Source organism: Lissotriton helveticus, chromosome 9 (assembly GCF_964261635.1).
Source record: "Lissotriton helveticus chromosome 9, aLisHel1.1, whole genome shotgun sequence".
NCBI lineage: Eukaryota > Metazoa > Chordata > Amphibia > Caudata > Salamandridae > Lissotriton > Lissotriton helveticus.
Genome location: NC_136070.1, coordinates 661,734,830 through 661,755,673, shown reverse-complemented (window position 1 = coordinate 661,755,673; position 20,844 = coordinate 661,734,830). Strand labels below are relative to the sequence as shown.

Here is a 20,844-nt window from a genome sequence, read left to right as displayed (position 1 = left end):
AGCTGGAAAACAGCCTATTTGGACCAGTTGACACTCATGCCCGAGGTGGCCTCGAACTTGGTGACCTCGCACAATACAGGATTGAGATTATCTTGGGGGTTAGCTATGTAAAGTGTGACATAGTCTGCATAAAGAGAAATGATAAGCTGCCTAGAGGGGTGAATCAGGGCACGTTCTTTAAGGTGTTGTCTAATCTTTGCGGCTAGGGGTCCTATAGCCAGCGCAAATAGTATGGGAGAGAGCGGGCACCCCTGGCGCGTACCCCTGGTAATGGTAAAACTGGAAGATCTTGCACCGTTAAGGAGGACTGTAGCTGTGCGCTGTTGATATAGTAGTTCTACCCACCCAAGAAAGGCCGGGGGCATTCCCATGTAACGCAAAGTGACAATAAGGTAATCCCATTCGACAGAGTCGAATGCCTTAGTGGCATCGAGGAATACTGTGAAAGCATTGTTATCAGGGTCGATGCAAAACCGTGAGAAGGGTGCAAGGGTTATGGGACGTCACCCGGTTAGGGATAAATCCAGACTGGTCTGGGAGGACCAGTCTTTCCATAAACAGATTTAGTCTGTTGGATAGGACTTTAGCTAAGATTTTTGTATCGTAAGTAATTAGGGATGGGGGCGGTAGGATTCGCAGTGGTTTGGGGGATTGTCGGGTTCAAGTAGGGACGTGATCAAGGCCTCTCTCATGGTGGTCGGGAGACCTTCCTCCTCTCTGGCTTCGTAAAAAACCTCCTTGAGTATGGGAGCTAGCTGTGTCAGATAGGTTTTGTAAAACTCTATGGGTAGCCCGTCTGATCCCGGTGCGCGCTGTGATCTCATTTGCATAATCGCAGTGGTAATTTCATCTAACTCCAGCTCAGCACTAAGGAATTCACGCTGAGTGTCACCCAGACAGGCCAGGGCAGTATCCTCGAAATAAGCAGGGAGATCAAGTGGTTGCTCCCTATGAGTTGTATAGAGGGACTTATAATACTGTGTGGAGTTGCTCGGGAGATTCCTATGGATCCCACCCTCCGAGTCATAGATTTCCGCCACGTGGTTGGAAAACCGTGGCTGTCTCACTAAACCCGCCAGAACCTTCCCGGGTTGATCCCCCTCGCCGTATTGATGCGCAAGTTGGTATTTACCACAAAATTTACATTCGCGATTGGCCATGTCAGCATATTCTGTCAATTTATCGCGCAGCTGTGCTTTGGCAGCATCAATCCCAGCCCCCTCGCCCAGTGACTGTTCCAGATGTTTAATATCTTTTTCTAGCCGATTCAAATTGTTGCGGATGTCTTTCAAGATGCCCAGTCCTTAAGCAATACAGGAGCCTCTGATTGTCACTTTGAAGGCCTCCCCGACCATGGTGAGGCTCGGTACAGAGTCTACATTACGCTCAAAATAGTCTTGAATTTCTTGCTCAATCTCAGCTTTGAAAACAGTGTCTAAAAGATGTAGTGGGTTAAGCCGCCAATTAATGTAGGGAGATTGTATTGTTGGAGGTTTAAGCACTAACTCCACCAAGGAATGGTCGGAAAAAGCCCTCGCCATGTGGGTAGCCCAGTCTATCCAATGAGCTATACCGACTGACACAAATCAGTAGTCCAAGCAGCACCAGGAGGAATGTGCCTTCTTTAGTCGTAGGGTGTGTGTGTCTCCACGCATCGAGGAGCTAATTGTCCGAAACAATACCCGTTAACTGTTTCTGCATGTTGGAATAGTGCAGGGCAGTGGGATGGGATCTATCCATTGCAGGGAACATAGCAGTATTACATTTTCCTCCCCAGAGTAGATATGTGTAACCCACTGATAAGATTTCCCCTCAGCGTTTTGAGAAAAGTGGGATCATCCACATTGGGACCATAACAGTTGGCGATAGTTGCATCATGGGAAGCCAGCCGTCCCCACATCAGACAGTAGCGGCCTTGTGTGTATGTGATGGTGCCACCCAGAATAAAAGGAGTGTCGCATTTAATGAGGATGGCGACCTGCCTGGAGTAGGTGGAATAAGAGAAGCAGCGATGTGAGGCCCACTTAGTGGCGAAAGTGGGGGGCGCAAAAACGGGTCCAGATGGGTCTCATGAAGTAGGGCAACATTAACATTATGCCTCTTTAGATAAACCAAGATCTGTCTCTTTTAGTGAGGATTAGTTAACCCCTGGATATTTCATGTCATACAGTATATACTAGATTGCATGTGGGTAGCAGCAAATATGGGGTCTAGCAGGATTATCTGGGCGGATGGAATTTATCAAATAGGGTAAGTATCGGACATATTTACATTTTGAAGTAAACGAAAAAGCATGGCAAAAAATCCCTCCCTCTTCCCACTCCGACTTCCCCAACTTGCCGGCATGTATTCCCTCCCAATTACAACTAAGAAATAAGGAAAAGAACTGGTGATATGAAGGTTGAGGGGTACTCGCTTGTGGGTAAGGCTAGGGGCCCACAACATGCCATTACCCTCGGGCCATGCCACTCGTCTATCACCTTGCGCTAGCAAGTCAGGAAACAGTGACGGGAGGAGGGTAAAGTGCCGGGCGGTGTTCGATAGTCACAATAATAGAGTTAGTAGTGAAGGAACCGGGATAGAGTTCCATGATGAGCTACCCAGGCCAGATATGGTTCGGAGATATCCGGATGGTCAGGCTTAATCTTGTGTCGACAATGGAGACCGGGATCTGGAGCGCACACAATTTTATGTCTTGGCTGGCGACGTCCCCGAGTAGGTTTTGAGGTAATTGTCAACCTGTTCTGGGTTTTGGAACACCTGCTGCTTCCCAAGGTGCGAGATGCGAAGCCGCGCCGGGTACAACATAGCATACGGTATGCTTTGGGCCTGTAGTTTCTTCTTGACGTTAGTAAATTTCCTCCTGGCATCCTGTACATTTTGTGGAAAATGACAAGATCGTGTTTTCGTACTCCGTTCTCGCGCCAGGCAGAGTACTGGGTCACAGACTCGGTAGTTGAGAAAGCAGACTATGACAGGGCATGGAGGCATCCCCGGTGCAGGGCGTGCATTCAGGGACCTGTGTGCTTTTTTCACAGTGAGGTGAGCGGAGAATGCCTCAGCCCCGAACAGGTTGATGATATGAGGTTCTATGAAGTCTTCCATGCGGCCAGTGATAGTTGACTCTGCCAGGCCAAGGATATGGATGTTGTTTCTCCTGGAGCGGGCCTCTAGGTCCTCATTTTTCTCTGCGATAATTTTAAGAAGTCTATCCATTTGTGAGATGTGCTGTCTATTACTTGTAGCGCCATCCTCCAGTTCGGAAATTCTGTTTTCAGCTTCGTCCAGTCGGTGACCATGTTGTTCGAGCTTGTGCACTTCAGAGTCCATGCGGGAATTCATTGCATTGATTTTTGTGTCTATTGATGTGAGACTGCTTTGCATTGCGAGTAGGAGTGCCGTTAGGTCTTTCTTTTGGCCCTCGCTGTGCTCTGATGCAGGTTGGTCACATGATTGAGACCGAGGTGTTTTGCGGGCTTCGAAAGGTATCTTCGTTTGCTTCAAGTCTGTCCTGCCCATGTCGGAATCCATGTCGTAGGCCTGTATCTGCGACAGAGATGCAAATTCTTGAAGTCTATCTATGGCAGTACCCGTGGAAAAAAGTAGCTGTCTGTGCAGCTCCGAGGTGTGCTGGAAGGGGTAGTGTCTTGAACGGCCAATAGGTTAAGACCGGTAACACCTGTTCGGTTGGCCTCGGGCAAGCTCAGGAGTAACTCAGCAGTCTTCAGAAGGGCCTCCGCCTCAGGACTGGGAAGGGGGGGGGGGGGGGAGGGAGTGTCGCCCCACTCTGCCCCCATGCAGCCGCTAATGTCGACCAGTGTGCGCTCTCCCCCGGATGAGGCCAATACTCCCAGAGAAGGGGGGCTTGCACACTTAGTACAGGTGCTTCAAGGCCTCAAATTTGCCCTTGAGGTGATTATCCAGTGCTACTGGGAGGACACGCAGAGTGGGCAGGTAGGCACAGGCTGGAGAGGCCGCTACCCCCGGATAGGTGGGAAAACGGCTACATGGATCAGTGCAGGTTCGGGGGCTAAGTACGTTAAGGGGCCCCCTTCAGTCCCGTTCCACCACTCCAATGCATATATCATAGGCTATGTGGGGTCCAGACCAAAGCCGGTGGTGTCATACAGTTAGTGCGAGGGTCACTACCTCCGTCACGATATCCGGGGAATGCCGTGAGCCCAACCAGAAAATGGAGCCGAACAGGAATCTGAAAGGCCCAGAGCTAATATGCAGCAGTGTCGTTCATATGCATCGCCCTCCAAAGCAACACAGTCCACTCAAGGCGGGAAGGAGTCTGTTAGGGAGCGCACATGGGATTGCGCAGGCTGTAATGGATTCCCACTGTGCGTCCGCTCAAAGTGTGTGTCCCCTTTCGCACGTGTACAAACGGTTGTCGCCGCCACACAAACGAGTGTGCCACAACAAGCACCCGGCTGTATACTCACGCCGACTCCTCACCTTCAGGCTGAAGTAGAGGTCCGCTGCAGGCTGGGATCGAGGCCGTCAGCGCGACGCGGAGGTGCAATGATCAGGTCCGTGGACTGCATGTCAGCAGGAAGCCACGGGCTCCGTTAGAAAATGGCGCCGAGCAGACGCTGATCAACCTGGGTGTATCTCTGCACCCAGGCTACTCCAGCAATCAAGAAGCGGCGGACCCTCCGAACCTGAAGTAGTCAATTCCGCCAACTATTTAGGAAAATGGTGACTCAGGATGGTGTTGATGTTTATCTAGGTGCCCGATCGGCAGGAGCCTCACTGGTGGGCAGCCATCTTGGTCGCACGCCTCCAACCTTGATATAACAATGTGCAAATTAGGCTACTAGCACCCTTTGCAAACGTGCAATGCTTAGTTGGTATCTTTTGCAGAACACAGTGAACCACGGAGGCAGATATGTGGCTGTGCCACCTCAGGGCAGCGCAGCACAAGTTGTCCTGTGCCATGCATATAGTAAAGTCTGGTCCGAAGCCTGTGGGCAGGTGCATTACCATCTCGCGGCAAACAAAAGTTGTTTAAAAAACGATTTTCCCTTTCTGTGATAATTGTCTTTGCATGTGGTTGTTACAGTTTAAAATTGCAGTTTTGACCTGCCTGTGATTGCATATTTTATCACCTGTTTTGTGTTTTAAACTTGTGGTTTTCCCTGCCCATGATTGCTTGCATTCAGCGTGTTGAATTGTGGGATTTGCAGTTCAACCTCTGTAGTTTGTCCCTTCCATTCTGTTTTAACATTTTATGACTATTTATTGTATTATTGTTTTATTGACTATGCTGATAATCAGGGAACTTTCTTCTCTTCGTAGGTGCAGTTCTTGATTTCCACCACGTTTGTGTGATTTCAGTTTTTTTAGGCCTACAAACGAGAAGCTTAGTTGATGAACGTGGTTTTTAAAAAAATGATCAACCAAGGGTTCGCGTGTGTCTGTTTTGTGGATATTCCGATAATGTTCTTGAATGCGTACTTTCAAGGGTCTTGTTGAGCTTCCAATATAATTCTGACCACACGGGCATGTTATCAAATATACCACGTTAGTGCTCTCACAGTTAATGAAGTCCTCAATTTTGTATTTATGATCATTGATGCGGACTTCTTTCGTCCTAAATCCAGTTCTCACTTGTGGATCTCGGTTTTTAATAAAACCGAGTGCGCTTATAACCCAGTGCCGTTCTTGGTCCCTCTGGCTTCTGTCAAAAGTAATACGCTGACAGAGCAAGTGCCCAGAGAATTCAGTCCTCATTCGTGGTCCATGTTTAAAATCAAGCGTGCCCATTTTCAGTCCTGACTTTGGGTCTGTTTCGTTCTTGTCAAAAACGCTGACGTAGTAGCCACCACGTCATGGTTCTTATTGTGCTGTCCTTTATAAAATGTTTATAAAGTAGCTACACCCGGCCCACACGATTATAATGCCATGGCCAGGACAAGGAAAAACGAACTAGGACAGCTTAATAGCTAAATCGCATCTGCACTTATGTCTTTTGAATTTATGTTTTGTGGTTTAGATGTATACCCTAAATAAGAGCTGAAACATTTTCAAACTTTTAAACTTATCTGCCGCTCTATGTTGTCTCTTTTTTGCATGTTCCCTCTCGTTGTGACTAATGATTGCCCTCTTCTGTGAGGAAATTCTAACATGTAAACAATGCTTACCACCCACCGCTAGGTAAATGTATGGTTTGCACGTAAACAATGCTTCCCACCCACCGCTAGAAAAATGTATGGTTTGCACGTAAATAATGCTTCCCATCTACCCCTAGAAAATACAGGGCTTATATGTAAATGACTATCCTATGCCCTACGATTGCACCCAACCCTAAACCTCGGTCTTTTAGTACTGAGAGAAAATGACACTAATGGTATGTTACCATAACCAATATGATTAGGAATGCTTTAAAACTGAATGCTGTCCTTTGTGAAACAATGAACCTTTTGAAAGTCTTGTTTATTTTGACATATTCAGTAATGCTGGAATTCTATGTGCTATGATGCTCCTAAAATTGAAATGTCATAATTCTTTCTTATAAGATATTGAATTGTAAAATGATATATATTTTTTTCACAGATTGAATTATTTATAGAATGTATTGTGATATATACAAATGGTGATGCATACTAGAGAATCCAACAGAATGACACTAAGCAATTGAATTTAGGTACTACTTTTTTTCTCTTTCGATTACACACTGTATAGCCAGTATACTATTGGTGTTGGGTGTTTCGACTTTACCCCTTTTTCACCCATTTCTCTTCTCTCGAATCTCTCTCAATTCACACAAAAAATAAAACATGCCATTCTGAGTCGATCAAAGTGTGATCTGTTATAATCATCACTTGCTTACATTTCACCCATTAAGTTCCAAATTTGCACCTTGCTTCTGTGTCCCTTAGTATAACTAACATCATTACTAAAAGAGAACACCTCTATCCGGGTTTGATTACACTTTTCTTTTTTGCAACCTTTTTTTCGGGTTTTTTCCTACACTTCACTTTTTTCGGTTGGGGTCACTATCTTTTGTCACTACCACTATCATCATTTAAACAAACCTTTCTTATTTTCACAGCCTTGAGAAAGCCCTGACGCAATTCGCCACAGAGGGCGAAACACGTGTCGGCTGTCAATATTCTATCCTTGCATCAATAAAAATCTATTTTCTTAAAAATTGGATCGACCCTCTTTCTTGAGTGAAAACTTGTATCAATGACTACTAGATTCAACCCTGTATAGCACCCTAACTTGGAATACATACTCTCCCTACTTAAAGACCCTTCGGGTGAGGATGGCTGACTCAGGTCTAACCGATTACATTTACTAAATGCTTGACTCATTATTAAAGGTATCCTTAGACACTCTGAAAATTCTACCAAACCCTGGGAACTTGAAATATCCGCTGTGCATTTAATCCCCTCCTGAGCCGGGAGGTAGCCGTTTTATTTGTTTGATTGTTATTTCTTTTTGCACCTTTTAAAAACCTCGCTGTATTCCTAGCTTTTAATCTCACTGCACTTGGCTTGAACACGAAGCTTAGCTGCACTGTTTAAACAAATTGTAATTGTATTACCCTGCTTGATGTATTTAGTGGCGGTAATTATCCCCCTGCCCCCCGCTTGACCAACTAAGCACTATCGACTCACCCTGATACTCGGATCACCCTCAGCCGATTTGGACACTGAGACAGCCGAGCCTCGGTCAGGTAGAATCGACTTTGGCGGCCATCTTGGTTTGGGGCAGCGTTTCCACGCTCTGTATTGGCCACTATAAAAGGACATCCCTGACCAAGCACTCCAATTCGCTGTGCATTTAATCCCCTCCTGAGGCGGAAGCCGGGAGGTAGCTGTTTTATTTGTTTGATTGTTATTTCTTTTTGCACCTTTTAAAAACCTCCCTGTATTGCTAGCTTTTAATCTCACTGCACTCGGCTTGAACACGAAGCTTAGCTGCACTGTTTAAACAAATTGTAATTGTTTTACCCTGCTTGATGCCATGGTTGTGATGCCATGGTTGTAATGGCACTCGCTGAATGGGTTATACATAGGAACCGCCAGCAGCGCACAGTTGAGGCAGGACAGTGACGTGAGACACGCATTTACTATCAGGAGTGGTGGGAGGACTATAAACTTTATACAAATGCACAGAATACTGATACAATGTCCACCACGTTTTAGGTTGACATACAGCGACCGCATTGAACTAAAGAGGACCTATATTTAAGTCTGGTACATGAGTGGCCCCAGGTATGCCAACAGGTGACCACGACAAGGTAAACCAAGAACGTCCAAGACACAGTTGGTAAACAATATAACCAGTTGGAATATGGGCATGTTAATGATCAGTGTCACTCTGTTTTTATTCTCGTTGTTGGGTGTCTGTGTCTTTGCAGATTTGAGCGCTGGATATTTCCAGAAATGTGTGGTAAGACAAACCCACAGCCCTGAAGAAGTTGCCGACCAAATAAGACAGGCAACGAAACATGTTGGCTTCTTATAGATTAAAACGAAGCTCAACTGTAGAGTAAAGGTTTTAATAGGAGTAGATACCCAGCAAAGAATAAAGAGTATTACGCAGCTAGGGATATCTAACCCATTTTTAGACAGGGTAGAGCACTGAATAGCGGTTCTCTTACCCTTGGGGGCAGGTGAACATAGATGTAAATAGGTAGAACCACTTGAGTTTTTTTACTATCATTTACCCTTTTACACTATTTCTTTTGTGTCTTTTTCTTTCTTGGTTGGAAGGAGCCAATGATGATAAGACGAACCAACTAACTAGTACCAGTCAGCAGTTCCCTGGTGGTTGCTCCCGTGAGGTTCCTTCCTTCCTCACACACATTTTTTCATAGACACGTAGTATATCGTCTGGATGATAGCCACGCAGGCGTATGTAGACACACACTGGTTTTATTAGTAAGATAACAAGAAGGTACACCCTGTCTAGAGAAATAATGTGGGTGATAGGTGATGTAAGAAGAATTACCTATGAGGATCAGGTACTTTGGAAACCCTTTCTATAAAAGCTTTTTCCCAAAATATGCCAATTTGAATAAAGGCAAATGTTCTGGAGAATGTTTATCTATTGAAAGAAACAAAATGTTTTTTATATAAATGCTTGAATGGGAATGCAAATATAGATTTTAGGCCCAATTACGAAAGTTAAAAGAAGAAATAGTGTAAAATGTTTTTTATTTGCAAGCATGCTGGGCATTTGGTTTTTATAATTGAGTTTTAGAGAATATGTAAACGTATGCTGCATTGTTTCCCACACAACTTGGTGTTAGTTAGCGGCTTAACAGCATTTTTGGGCAGTTGTATATAGCGCAAACTCAAGCCGAAGGTATAGGAGCACTTTAAATGCACACCAGGTAAAGTATAGACTGATTTGTTGTGTCCTAATGTAAAACCTTTTTTAAGTGAATTAAAGGAATTGTGTGGGTGGGGTTAACATCTAAATGGACAGTGCAGCCGCACGTACAATCAGCTGGAGTTTTGTGTGACTGGCTGTAGCTGCTGATCGGAAGCCAACTGAGCTCTATATACAAGTTCTATTCCTGTGGGGGGGGGGGGGGGGGGGGGGGGGGGGGGGGAGAAGGAGGAGTGAGGAGCCTGGTGAACACACACAGGGCCTGAAAAGACTATGCCGAGAACATGAATATCATAACTGGAATGCAAAAATCTGTCCTGGATGAGCTTTTTACGCATTTGCCTGGGAAACTTGACAGCCTCAGTGAGGAAATAGCATTAGGAACAGCACTGAGATGCCACATTACAACATTTAGACCCACCTAAACAAGATTTGGGGATTTTTTTCCCCCTTAAAATTTATCACAGAACTGGCATAATTATATAGTTGTGTGTTGCAGCCCTGAGCCAGCAGAGTAGAATAAGGACAATACTATGGCCTGTGTGCTTGGGGGTCAGTTTGGGGCATCATTCCGTACCTCCTAAACACTGGGCTCAGAGTGGGGCTCAGAGAGCAATGAGGGGCAATTTGTCTCCTATTATGTATTGACTGAAAAAAGTGAAGAAAAAAAAGGTTGTCCAGGATCTTGGCCTTTAGCAGAGGTGGGGCGAGATACGCATTTAGAAAATAAAGGCGCGCGGCTGCCAATGCCTGCTTACTCCGAGGAAAAGAAAGGCGCAAGGCTGCTATTGTTAAAGCGTGCCGTACTGCCAAAAAAACATGTTTCATAAATGAAAAGGTGAAAGTCTGGCGAGCCACGCATTTTGTAAATATCACACGCAGCTGCCATTGCTAATAAAAATGAAGCCCAGGGGATAAAATTACAACGTTGCACAAACAGAGTTGGGTGAGCCGCACACAACAAAAGAAAGGACGTGGCCGCCATTGTTAAAGTGCAAGTATGGCGTGCTGCACTGCAATAAATTAAAAAATACAGTCATTAAGTTGCGAGAGAGCACGTTGAGCCTGCAACATCAGGTAGGAGAAAGTCATGGAAGAAAATAGTGCTCACAGACTAAATAAAACATACCGATTAACAACATATGTAAGAGGGGAAGTCCTAATGGGAGTTTAGAACATGAGAAAATGAGGTACTAAGGCAGTACTACTAAGCCTATTAACAAATCAAAAGCCACCATTTACAAAGGACAGTAACAGGAGACAATTGAAAAGAAGGGTGGAAAAATGGGTGGAGCTTAAAGTCCATATCTGAATACAGAGGATCTCCAAGAAACAGCGCAAGCGATGCCAAGGTGAGACCTTAAAAGAAAATAGAGTATGCGTACCATGAATGGTGATGCAAGTGCAGGTATAAGTCATCATGCATGAGCTCACGTGTGTCGTTACCCATCTTTCAGCATGCTCAAACTTTATTAACCATTGGGAAATAGGTTAAATAAACATGAGCTTTTGCACATTGTTTAAATCCAACCATAGATCATCTCTCAATGTAACAAATTGACATCAAGCATACACATCTTTTTTTGTCGACACTGCACAGCATTGACAAAAAACATTTTGTTGTCCCCCATCCTTCCGGTGGTCAATCCACTTACCCAATTGAGGTGAAATGTATGACAAACTGATTTGTGCTAAATATTCCTCAATTGTGTCAAGTAAGGCCAGGACACAGGATTTTTCTTAAGCTGCGCTCAGACTCTGGCATTCCATTTCATTTCAGTTACATAGCAGCCACGTTTTTCATGGCCACATGTGACTCATTAATCCAGTCCTGTTTGTTTTTTGTGGAAACCTGGGACTTGTAGTCCTGGTTTTTATATTTGAAGAAATAAACACATCTCTTACCAATGGCTGGACATCCCTGAAAATCAAGTGATTCTTAGATCCACACCTATAACACATGCAAGTTTTACCTTCTTTATTTTTTCCACTTCGGTTTCTCTCACTGCTATTTTGTTCAAGCTTCTAATTTTCCTGTAATGCAAAAACATTAGTGGTATGCGTACTTTCATTGCATAATACTTTAGCTGACAGCAAAGAGCGTTCAATTCAATTAGTAATGTCAATCACTCCCTGCAGGCTTGGATTTCTACATGCTAACAACCGTTCTTGCATCTTCTTTGAATAACAATGAAAAACAAACTGGTCTCTGAAGTAAATGTCCCAACATTTCGTTAAATTTGAAACTAGTGGCAAGAACTCTTAGTGCCGCAATGTATTCCTCAATGTTTTCACTTTCATATTGCTTTCGCATAGGAAATGTGTGCCTTCCAACCATAATGTTTGGTTCTTCTGAAAATTGCTTTCCCATTCGCTTGACTGCCTCCGGATATTCATTCATCCATCAGTATAAACTAACCAGGTGCATTTTCAAATACTGGTAATCTTTTTTTCCTTTCAGAATTATATTCTTTGCCATTTATTGCTATTAAATATTTTTCAAATGCTCTATGCCAATTTTTCCAGTGCATGGGTGGTTTACCATTTTCATTTAGAAAATGTGCTGGTACGCAAATTGCATTACTTTGTGCCATTTTGCCTGTTTTTATTCCTGTACATTAATTGTTTATTTCTTCCACCATGGAATACAATGTTCTGAAGCAGGTACGGTTCACCTATATACGAATTTCATAGAATGTTTTTATCATAACTAACTAAATTCCGTTTATGAAGCTGCACAACTTTGGTTTTTAAGAAATTATATGTATATTACTGTTGAATTAGCATTGAATCATGATGCTTTCCAATGAGGTAAGTGTACGCGTACGGTTGCCTTTAGTCAGTTTCAGAGAAACACAAAATGGCGGCACGTCCAGGTGCTACGTACGTTACTCTTAATTATGGTGAACCGTGGGGAATACTCGCTGCTGACAAGAAATGTTGACACTTATGACCCGGTACAATGCACGCGCAAGTAGACGAGCAGGAGAGCCGCGTTGCAAGCCACTAACAGTTGTTCTGCTTAAATGTACAGATTTTCTGTTGTTTCAAATGAATTGAGTCCGTTTTATGCACAAAATTCAACATGGGATTGACAATACCAGACGTTGAGTTTCCTTCAAATATTTCCGTTCTGCATTTTCACAAAATTCATAGAATATCAATCTCTGTAGGTTCTTCCAGAGTAAGTATTTTAATACTTCGGCGATGGGCCTTCCTTTTTAGGTCGAGCCTGGAATACACGCATCCGAAGGATGCGGTCCAGGTGGAGAACTATAGCTAGCTGACTCGGGGGAATGAAGGACAAGAAAGTGCCACGCGCTCTCCGGCTGGATTTCACTGCGTGCACGCGCACCCACACTCACGCATGCGCACATCACAGCCACGCACATCACAGCCACACGCATACACAGCCAGACGCACACACACCCCCCCTCGCCGCACCTACACACACACTAGCGCACCTACACGCACACGCAGAGACCCCCCACACACACCAGCGCACCTACACTCACGCACACATACAAAGACCCCCCCCCTCCCCCCACCACGCACACACACACACTGCATACACACACGCTCACACACAGGTGCCAAGTCCCACTTACCGCCTCAGCCGCCTCTCCTGACTTCTGCTGCCATCCACTCTGTGGGCGCGGGCTTCTCGCAAAGTCGGAAGTCCCGCCCCACGACTGCCGTGAGCGTGCACATCCCAAGACCGGAAGTTCGGGAGAGTGCACGCTCACGGCTTGTTTTTAACACGCCCGAATCCCCTTTTTTTGAAACCTACTTATTTTGTGGCAATAGTATGCCTTATTGTCTGTCAGGGTGGAGGGGCCTGTAGTAACCCTATAGAATAATAAAAATACCTAAAGGAATGAACATTTAGGAAATTGTGGTAAGCCATCCCTCCCTTTTGTATGCATTACTCGAATAAGTTAAAAAATGCAGTTAAAAAACCTTTGTTGGTTCCTATAAGGAGAAAAAGGACTTACTGTTCTCAGCAACCCTCCATCATTTCGACCTACTCGTTCCCAGGGTGGACCGCATATTTGCGTGTCTGTGCCCGTCCGCTTCCTTATTCGCTTGGCATCGGTTGTGATGGTGGGGTTTGTGTTGCACTTCCGGCTATTGCCCGCCTCCATGTGCCCCTCGCATTAATGAAGTATTATGTCTTGGAGAGGCGGCATCTTCGCGACTTTAGGGGCCTTCGCTCTATTTGAGTGGCTTCTATCGGCTGTTTCCTTTCTTTCCCTCGGCAGGGTGTTGTGGGTCCTGCCTCTGAGGCTTGCGGTTTACGAGGCCGGACCCCTGCTCTTCCCGGTTGCCCCTCATTATTGGATTACCTCGTACAGGAATGTGCAGCCAGCCCAGGAATGCTCGCCCCAGCTCCCACACATGGGGGCTTTGTTCCAGTGCTAGGGCGAGGGCAGGCCCCTCCGTGTGCACACCCAGACTTGGAGGGGGTGGAGGAGAACGGGTTGACCTCCTCATGTGCATTCGAATCGGTGGTATATTCTACATGACTAAGATGCATGCCACTGGTTTCACTTGCACATGTTACTTTTATTTTATATGGCAGCATTCCTAACTCCATTTCCTGCGCGTCTCTTCTCCATCCGCCAAATCTATAATACATACTGTGTTTAAAGCAGCACGCGCTCTCCGCTGCAGTCCTTTCCCTTTGCGTTATTTATGAGCGGCCGCGAAATGCTCACCATTTGTCACCCCTCGCTTCCTGCTGGAATTCCCCCCCCCCCTCCCTTCTCGCCCAGTCCTTGTTCTATTTTACTTTGCTTCCTTGCAGTGATCTGCCTGCCTGTGATTTTATGGTCAGCATGCTAACTTGTCAAAATGTGTTAAGGTGCATTTTATCTTGCACTGTAGGTAGGACTCTCACGTTTTCTCATATTTAGCCTCATGTGTTTTAATTCTCACACAGCACTCTTAACTGTTATTTTTCAAGGAGGCCTTTAGTTCGCTAGTTGTCTGCATCTCTCAGAAACTGTGATTTCAATCGGCAGACAGGTTTCATTTGCCTCCCACCGAAACCCTCATTTCTAGGTTACTGGAGAATAACTAGAAAAGATGATCTCACTTTTCTTGACTTCAAGCATCCGTTTCCTAGAAGCAAAATGTAGTAAATGTGAGGATCAGGTGTGCAGAGGCGTGGCCCTAAAATACCCTTACATTAGTGCGTTTATAGCACAGATACCCTCTGATTTATATCGTGTGGGTCTTCCTGGGACAGCCCTCATCACACGCACAGGCCTTCCAACAGCCTATCTTTGCCTACATAACGCTTGTTCTTGTGCCTGAGTGTCTAGCACCTTTTGCAGTATTACACCTCAAATGATACTTTGTTTTCTCTTGTAACTGCACACTTGTCACTTTTCCTCCTGTGCACTTTTTACTACCTCATGTATTTTTGGCTGCTCACAATTTTTACTACCTCATGTATTTTGTTTGCTCACAATTGTCATTATTACCTTTACTACCTCATGTATTTTTGGTTGCTCACAATTTTTACTACCTCATGTATTTTGTTTGATCACAAATGTCACTATTACCTTATGTAACGTAACGTATGGTTTTGTAATCTGTTCTTTTGTAATGTTTCTCATTATGTTTCATTTCTGTTCCTTTTGTGAAGCGCTCTGACACCTTCGGGTAAAGTCCGCGCTATATAAAAATGCAGAAATAAATAAATATCTTTACCTAGGCACCTCCGCAAATTTAAGTTGCCCTCGGGAGAGAAGCATTGTTTTCCAAAAGTCATTATTTGGTGCGCAATTGCTATTAATGGGTGTCCCATGTCCACACAGAGGCCTTTTCACAGATTCTTTTTCACCATGCTTCTGTATCTTGTAGGTTTTATCTAACATGGAATGCCGTGTACGTATATACTAAAGGTCACAACCCTTTCGAGCACTTTTATCTTATCATTTGTGTTTCACTCTGTCTTATGTCTGCCCGGCCACCATTTACTTCGGACCTTCACACCTCCTCACCCTCACACACTCACCCTCACCCACCCACTCACTCTTACACCCCATCAACCTCACCCACCCTCAGCCCCACAAACCCTCACCACCCTCTCACCCTCACCCCCTCACCCACCCCCACACACCCTCACACACCCTCAGACACCCTCCCCCTTCCTCCCCCTCACACCCCCTCAGCCTCACAACCCCACACCCTCACCCCCAAACACCCTCACCCGTCACCCTCACCCCCATCACCCTCACCCTCACACCCCCTCACTCTCACTCATTCACCCTCACACACCCTCACCAGCATAGCATAACAAAACATAGCATAGCATAACAAAACATAGCATAACAAAAAAAAGCATAGGATAGCATAACAAAGCATAGGATAGCAAAACAAAACATAGCAAAACGCAACAAAGCATAGCAGAACAAAACACAACAAAACATAGCATAACAAAACACAACAAAACATAGCATAGAATAACAAAACAAAGCATAGGATAGCAAAACATAGCATAGCATAGCATAGCATACAGCATCACTCAGCAACACCACATCATCACTCAGGGCCAAAAATGCATGACTCACCGCCACCACAGCATCACTCAGCGCCACCACAGCATTGCTCAGCACACAACAATATCGCTCAGGGCCACCACAGCATCACTCAGCAACACCACATCATCACTCAGGGCCAAGAATGCATCACTCAACACCACCACAGGATAACTCAGCACCACCACAGCATCACTCAGCAACACCACATCATCACTCAGGGACAAGAATGCATCACTCAGCGCCACCAAAGCATCACTCAGCGCCACCACAGCATCACTCAGCGCCACCACAGCATCACTCAACGCCACCACAGCATCACTCAGCGCCACCACAGCATCACTCAGCGCCATCACGGCACTTCTGTTCTTGGATTTTTGTCACAATAAAATACACTGAACATAATCTTCACAAACGTTATTTACAAAAGTTTAGGCTATTGCCATTATAAATTACAATAACTTTTACTAAGTATTAATTATTTTTTAAAAAATTAAAAACCATTGTTATTTGTAATAGCAATACATGTAAGTCACGTAAATACAACACATATTGCATTACAAATGCTATAGGTGTCACATTTGCGAAAGGTATAACTATTGGCATTGTAAATGACAAAGCTATTAATTTCGCTATTTTCAAAACCAACACATAAAAAAAAAAATTGTCATTTACAATACCAATAGCTCAAACTTTCCTAATGCGAGACCTATTGCATTGCAAATGCTTGTTCCAATTGCTGCCAATTTGTTACGACAAGAGACGGAGGTAAAAAAGATGATATTTATTAAAAGTAATAAATACCAAAAAGCCCACACGCAGGTGGAAACCGAACGTGTTGCTCCTAACACAAGTAGATCTGTCATAAACTTCCATACATCATTTACTTACATTAGTGTTCTATGAGGTTACATCATAATGTGGGTGACATCTATGTGGACACTGTTGTCAGGATTAGTTTAACACATATGAGGAACAGACATCTAAATAAACATGCTTTGGCAATATAACTTATGACATATGTACGACACTTACAAATCCCAGAATTCTTTATAAAAAAAACAACAAAAAACACACTGGACTGAATAGTTTCGAATGGATCTGGAAACTCGGCAGCTGTGGAACTTTGCTCCAATCCATTGCTGTACACTTTTAGGAAACAAGTTAAACAAAAGCCCAACTCTTCACAGGCAGTCGTACAACAAACATTGGGGAGAGGATGTGGTCCGTGGGCTAGACTGCCGACTTTGGTGCTGAAAACCAGGGCTCGAGCCTCGGAGTCCCGTCCGCATCCTGTGATTCTGGGCAAATCACTTCATCTCCCCCAGCCTGAATGTGTAAGAAACCGGTGCTCATGTAAAGCGCTCCAATACCTTCGGGTCAGGTTCGCGCTATATAAATGTGCGGGAAAAAAAACCCAACAACAAAAACGTTGTATGTGCTGTTTGGCTTGGCAGCGTGTCAATCGAACCAGTGTCACAGAACACACAGACTAATCAGTGTTAATAAATGCTACAAATGCCACATCTAGCTTAATTAACGTCAGGTAGTGTAGAATAATATCCAATACTTTGTGGTAAAAAGGAGCTGTCCTTTATTATATCAAATCCAAAGAACAAGCATTTACAATGCAATGGTCTCGGCATCATTAAAGGTAGAGCTATTGGCATTGCTCATGACATTTCTTTTTTTTTTCTTTAAATCATAAATAAATGGCATTGTCATTTACATTGTCAATACACACCACTCTGCACTCAACTGCACTCACCTGCACTGCACTCACCTGCACTGCACTGCACTCACCTGCACTGCACTCACCTGCACTGCACTCACCTGCACTGCACTCACCTGCACTGCACTCACCTGCACTGCACTGCACTCACCTGCACTGCACTCACCTGCACTGCACTCACCTGCACTGCACTCACCTGCACTGCACTGCACTGCACTCACCTGCACTGCACTCACCTGCACTGCACTCACCTGCACTGCACTCACCTGCACTGCACTCACCTGCACTGCACTCACCTGCACTGCACTCACCTGCACTGCACTCCACTCCACTCCACTGCACTCACCTGCACTGCACTCACCTGCACTGCACTCACCTGCACTCACCTGCACTGCACTCACCTGCACTGCGCACTCACTACTCTGCGCACTCACTACTCTGCGCACTCACTACTCTGCGCACTCACTACTCTGCGCACTCACTACTCTGCGCACTCACTACTCTGCGCACTCACTACTCTGCGCACTCACTACTCTGCGCACTCACTACTCTGCGCACTCACTACTCTGCACTCACTACACACTACTCTGCACTCACTACACACTACTCTGCACTCACTACACACTACTCTGCACTCACTACACACTACTCTGCACTCACTACTCTGCACTCACTACTCTGCACACACTACTCTGCACACACTACTCTGCACACACTACTCTGCACACACTACTCTGCACACACTACTCACTACTCTGCACACACTACTCACTACTCTGCACTCACTACTCTGCACTCACTACTCTGCGCACTCACTACTCTGCGCACTCACTACTCTGCGCACTCACTACTCTGCGCACTCACTACTCTGCGCACTCACTCTGCACTGTGCACACCGCTGATATCATGGAATCTTCCACCACACTTTCTAAAACTCTATAGTCCGAAGCATAATAGGCACAGAACCAAAAGAAGGGTAGACATTGCTTAAAATAATCTTATTGTATTTATGAGAAGCAAAAGCGAGACTGTGAAATGTGCTGAATATCAGTTTGTTACGAATCAACAGAGTGGAGTTAGAGAACCAAGAAATAGTAATTTAGAATCCGGGTTAGAAGGAGTAGTAATCACAAGCTGAGGATCAACGGGCGCGAAACAGCGTGGTGGGCGCGCAGGAGACGCAGCGTGAGCGTGCACATCAGCTGAAGATCGCCGGAGAAGACACCGAGCCTGCCTGCTGCCGTGACTGACCCGCTGCAGAGGGAAAGAGCCCGGTGAGTGGAGGTAGAGGGGGGGCGGCGGCAGAGAGGGAAGGTGTGTGTGTGTGTGTGTGTGTGTGCGCGCATGTGTCTGTGTCTGGTGTGTGCCTGCCTGCCTGCCTGCCTTTGTGTGTGCGCGTCCACAGACCCTGGTCGGCTCGTGCACCGCTCTGTACTCCCTTGCGAGCTTACTCGGCGACAATAGTTCTCGTTGCCGAGACCTAAAAAGGTACACAACAGGTGAGTGCCAGGGAAACAGCTTGCTGAAGTCCGGCTCCACAGTAACTGACCATGGAACTAGAATCCAGCATAACTAGTCATTCCACCACACTGGCACCACGAGCTACTTAAAGAAATATACATACAATAATTAATACATACTAATACATAGAAACCAATACATAGCAACCTAACCCCCCCCCCTTATATTTAAAAATAAAAAAAAAACATGCACACTACCTAACATATTCCTTAAGCCAACCTGGTAACACTCTAGTTCTTTTCCCAAGCTCAGATCCAATCTTCCTAGATCCCTCATCTTCAGGCAAACCAACCTTTGAACCACCACCTACAACCCTTCCCCCCTCCACACAAGAAGAGGACACACCATCAGGCTCACTTGACTGTCCACAAGTCTTTTCCTCATGATCAGCCAATTGAGCTTGCAAACAACTATTCTCAAAATGATCTTCAATCCAGCCAAAATCATCAGAATTTGCTAATTCTTGAGAATTCTCAACAATATTATGTTCAGGATTAATGGCAATACTCTTGAGGTTCCATACTTTATCATCAAGTCTGACTGAGTTCCTTAAAACCTCAATAATACGCCTAGGAGGGTCGTAACGGCTCTCACCTTTAGGTACTTTAAAAGGTCTCTTAACCCGTACCCACTCACCAATCTTAACATCAATATCTTTGGTGCCTTGATGTTTGTCAAAAAACACTTTACTTTTTTCATGAGCACAAACCAAATCAGCCTTCACACCCACAGGAGACCATTGCATGACTTTTCCCTTTAACAACCAACAAGGGTTAAATTTGCACCTGGGTGACCTACCTCTCATCAAGATAAAGGGAGATAAGCCGGTACTGTTCTGAGATGTTATCCTATACAACCACACAGCTTTCTGTACCTGAACTTTCCAATCCAACCTCTTATTAACCGCCGCCTGGATGATACCCTTAATAACTATTAAATCTTTCCACTGTGCCATTGCCACTTGGGTTATATAAGGCTGTAGTTTTGTGTTTGACACCGCATTTCTCAAAATACTCCTTAGCCAATTTAGACATGAACTGCACTCCATTGTCAGTCAAAATGCAGACAGGCAACCCTTCCATAACAAAGATTTTGTCAAGGAACTTGAGAACAGTTTCCGTGTCAATCTTATTGACAAATCTAACAATGGGCCATTCACTGAAACGGTCAATAGCAACCAGCCCAAACTCCTTCAACTCACCAATGGGTCCAACAATATCAACCGCAACAGTATCCCAAGGAAGATCAGGAATTAATCCACTACTCATTGCAGGTTTCAATGTTCTAAGCGTTTTATCCGCTGAGTTACATACCTCACAACCTCTCACAAAACTCTCCACCTCCTTATCAATCCCTGGCCACCAAAACATTCCTTTAACTATCAATTTGTTCCTTACTATTCCAAAATGCCCTTTGTGACACAATTCAAGAATCTTCTTTCTCAACGAAATTGGCTGAACAATTTTATCGCCTCTCAAAAGCACATCTCTCTCCAAAAACAGCTCCATGCGAACTTCCCATAAAGAATGTAACTCCTGCTTAATGAAATTCTTTCTAGGCCAACCTTTGCAAATATATGTCATAACATCCTTCAAAACCATGTCCTTCTCCTGCTCTTCCATCCACTGAATCTTACTAGCAGGTGCACCAGAATCATGTACTAATGCTACACTAAAATTTCCCCACGGA

At 44.9% G+C, this 20,844-nt stretch overlaps 1 protein-coding gene across 1 annotated transcript in view; it reads right to left on the bottom strand.

Moving 5' to 3' along the window:
• Positions 1-20,844, bottom strand: part of LOC144781767 (uncharacterized) — a 75,953-nt gene that overhangs the window by 47,030 nt on the left and 8,079 nt on the right. The window contains exon 4 of the mRNA XM_078660754.1: positions 11,328-11,388. Coding sequence (XP_078516880.1) covers positions 11,372-11,388 — 17 coding nt within the window. The 3' untranslated portion in view covers positions 11,328-11,371. The remainder of the gene's footprint in view (positions 1-11,327; positions 11,389-20,844) is intronic.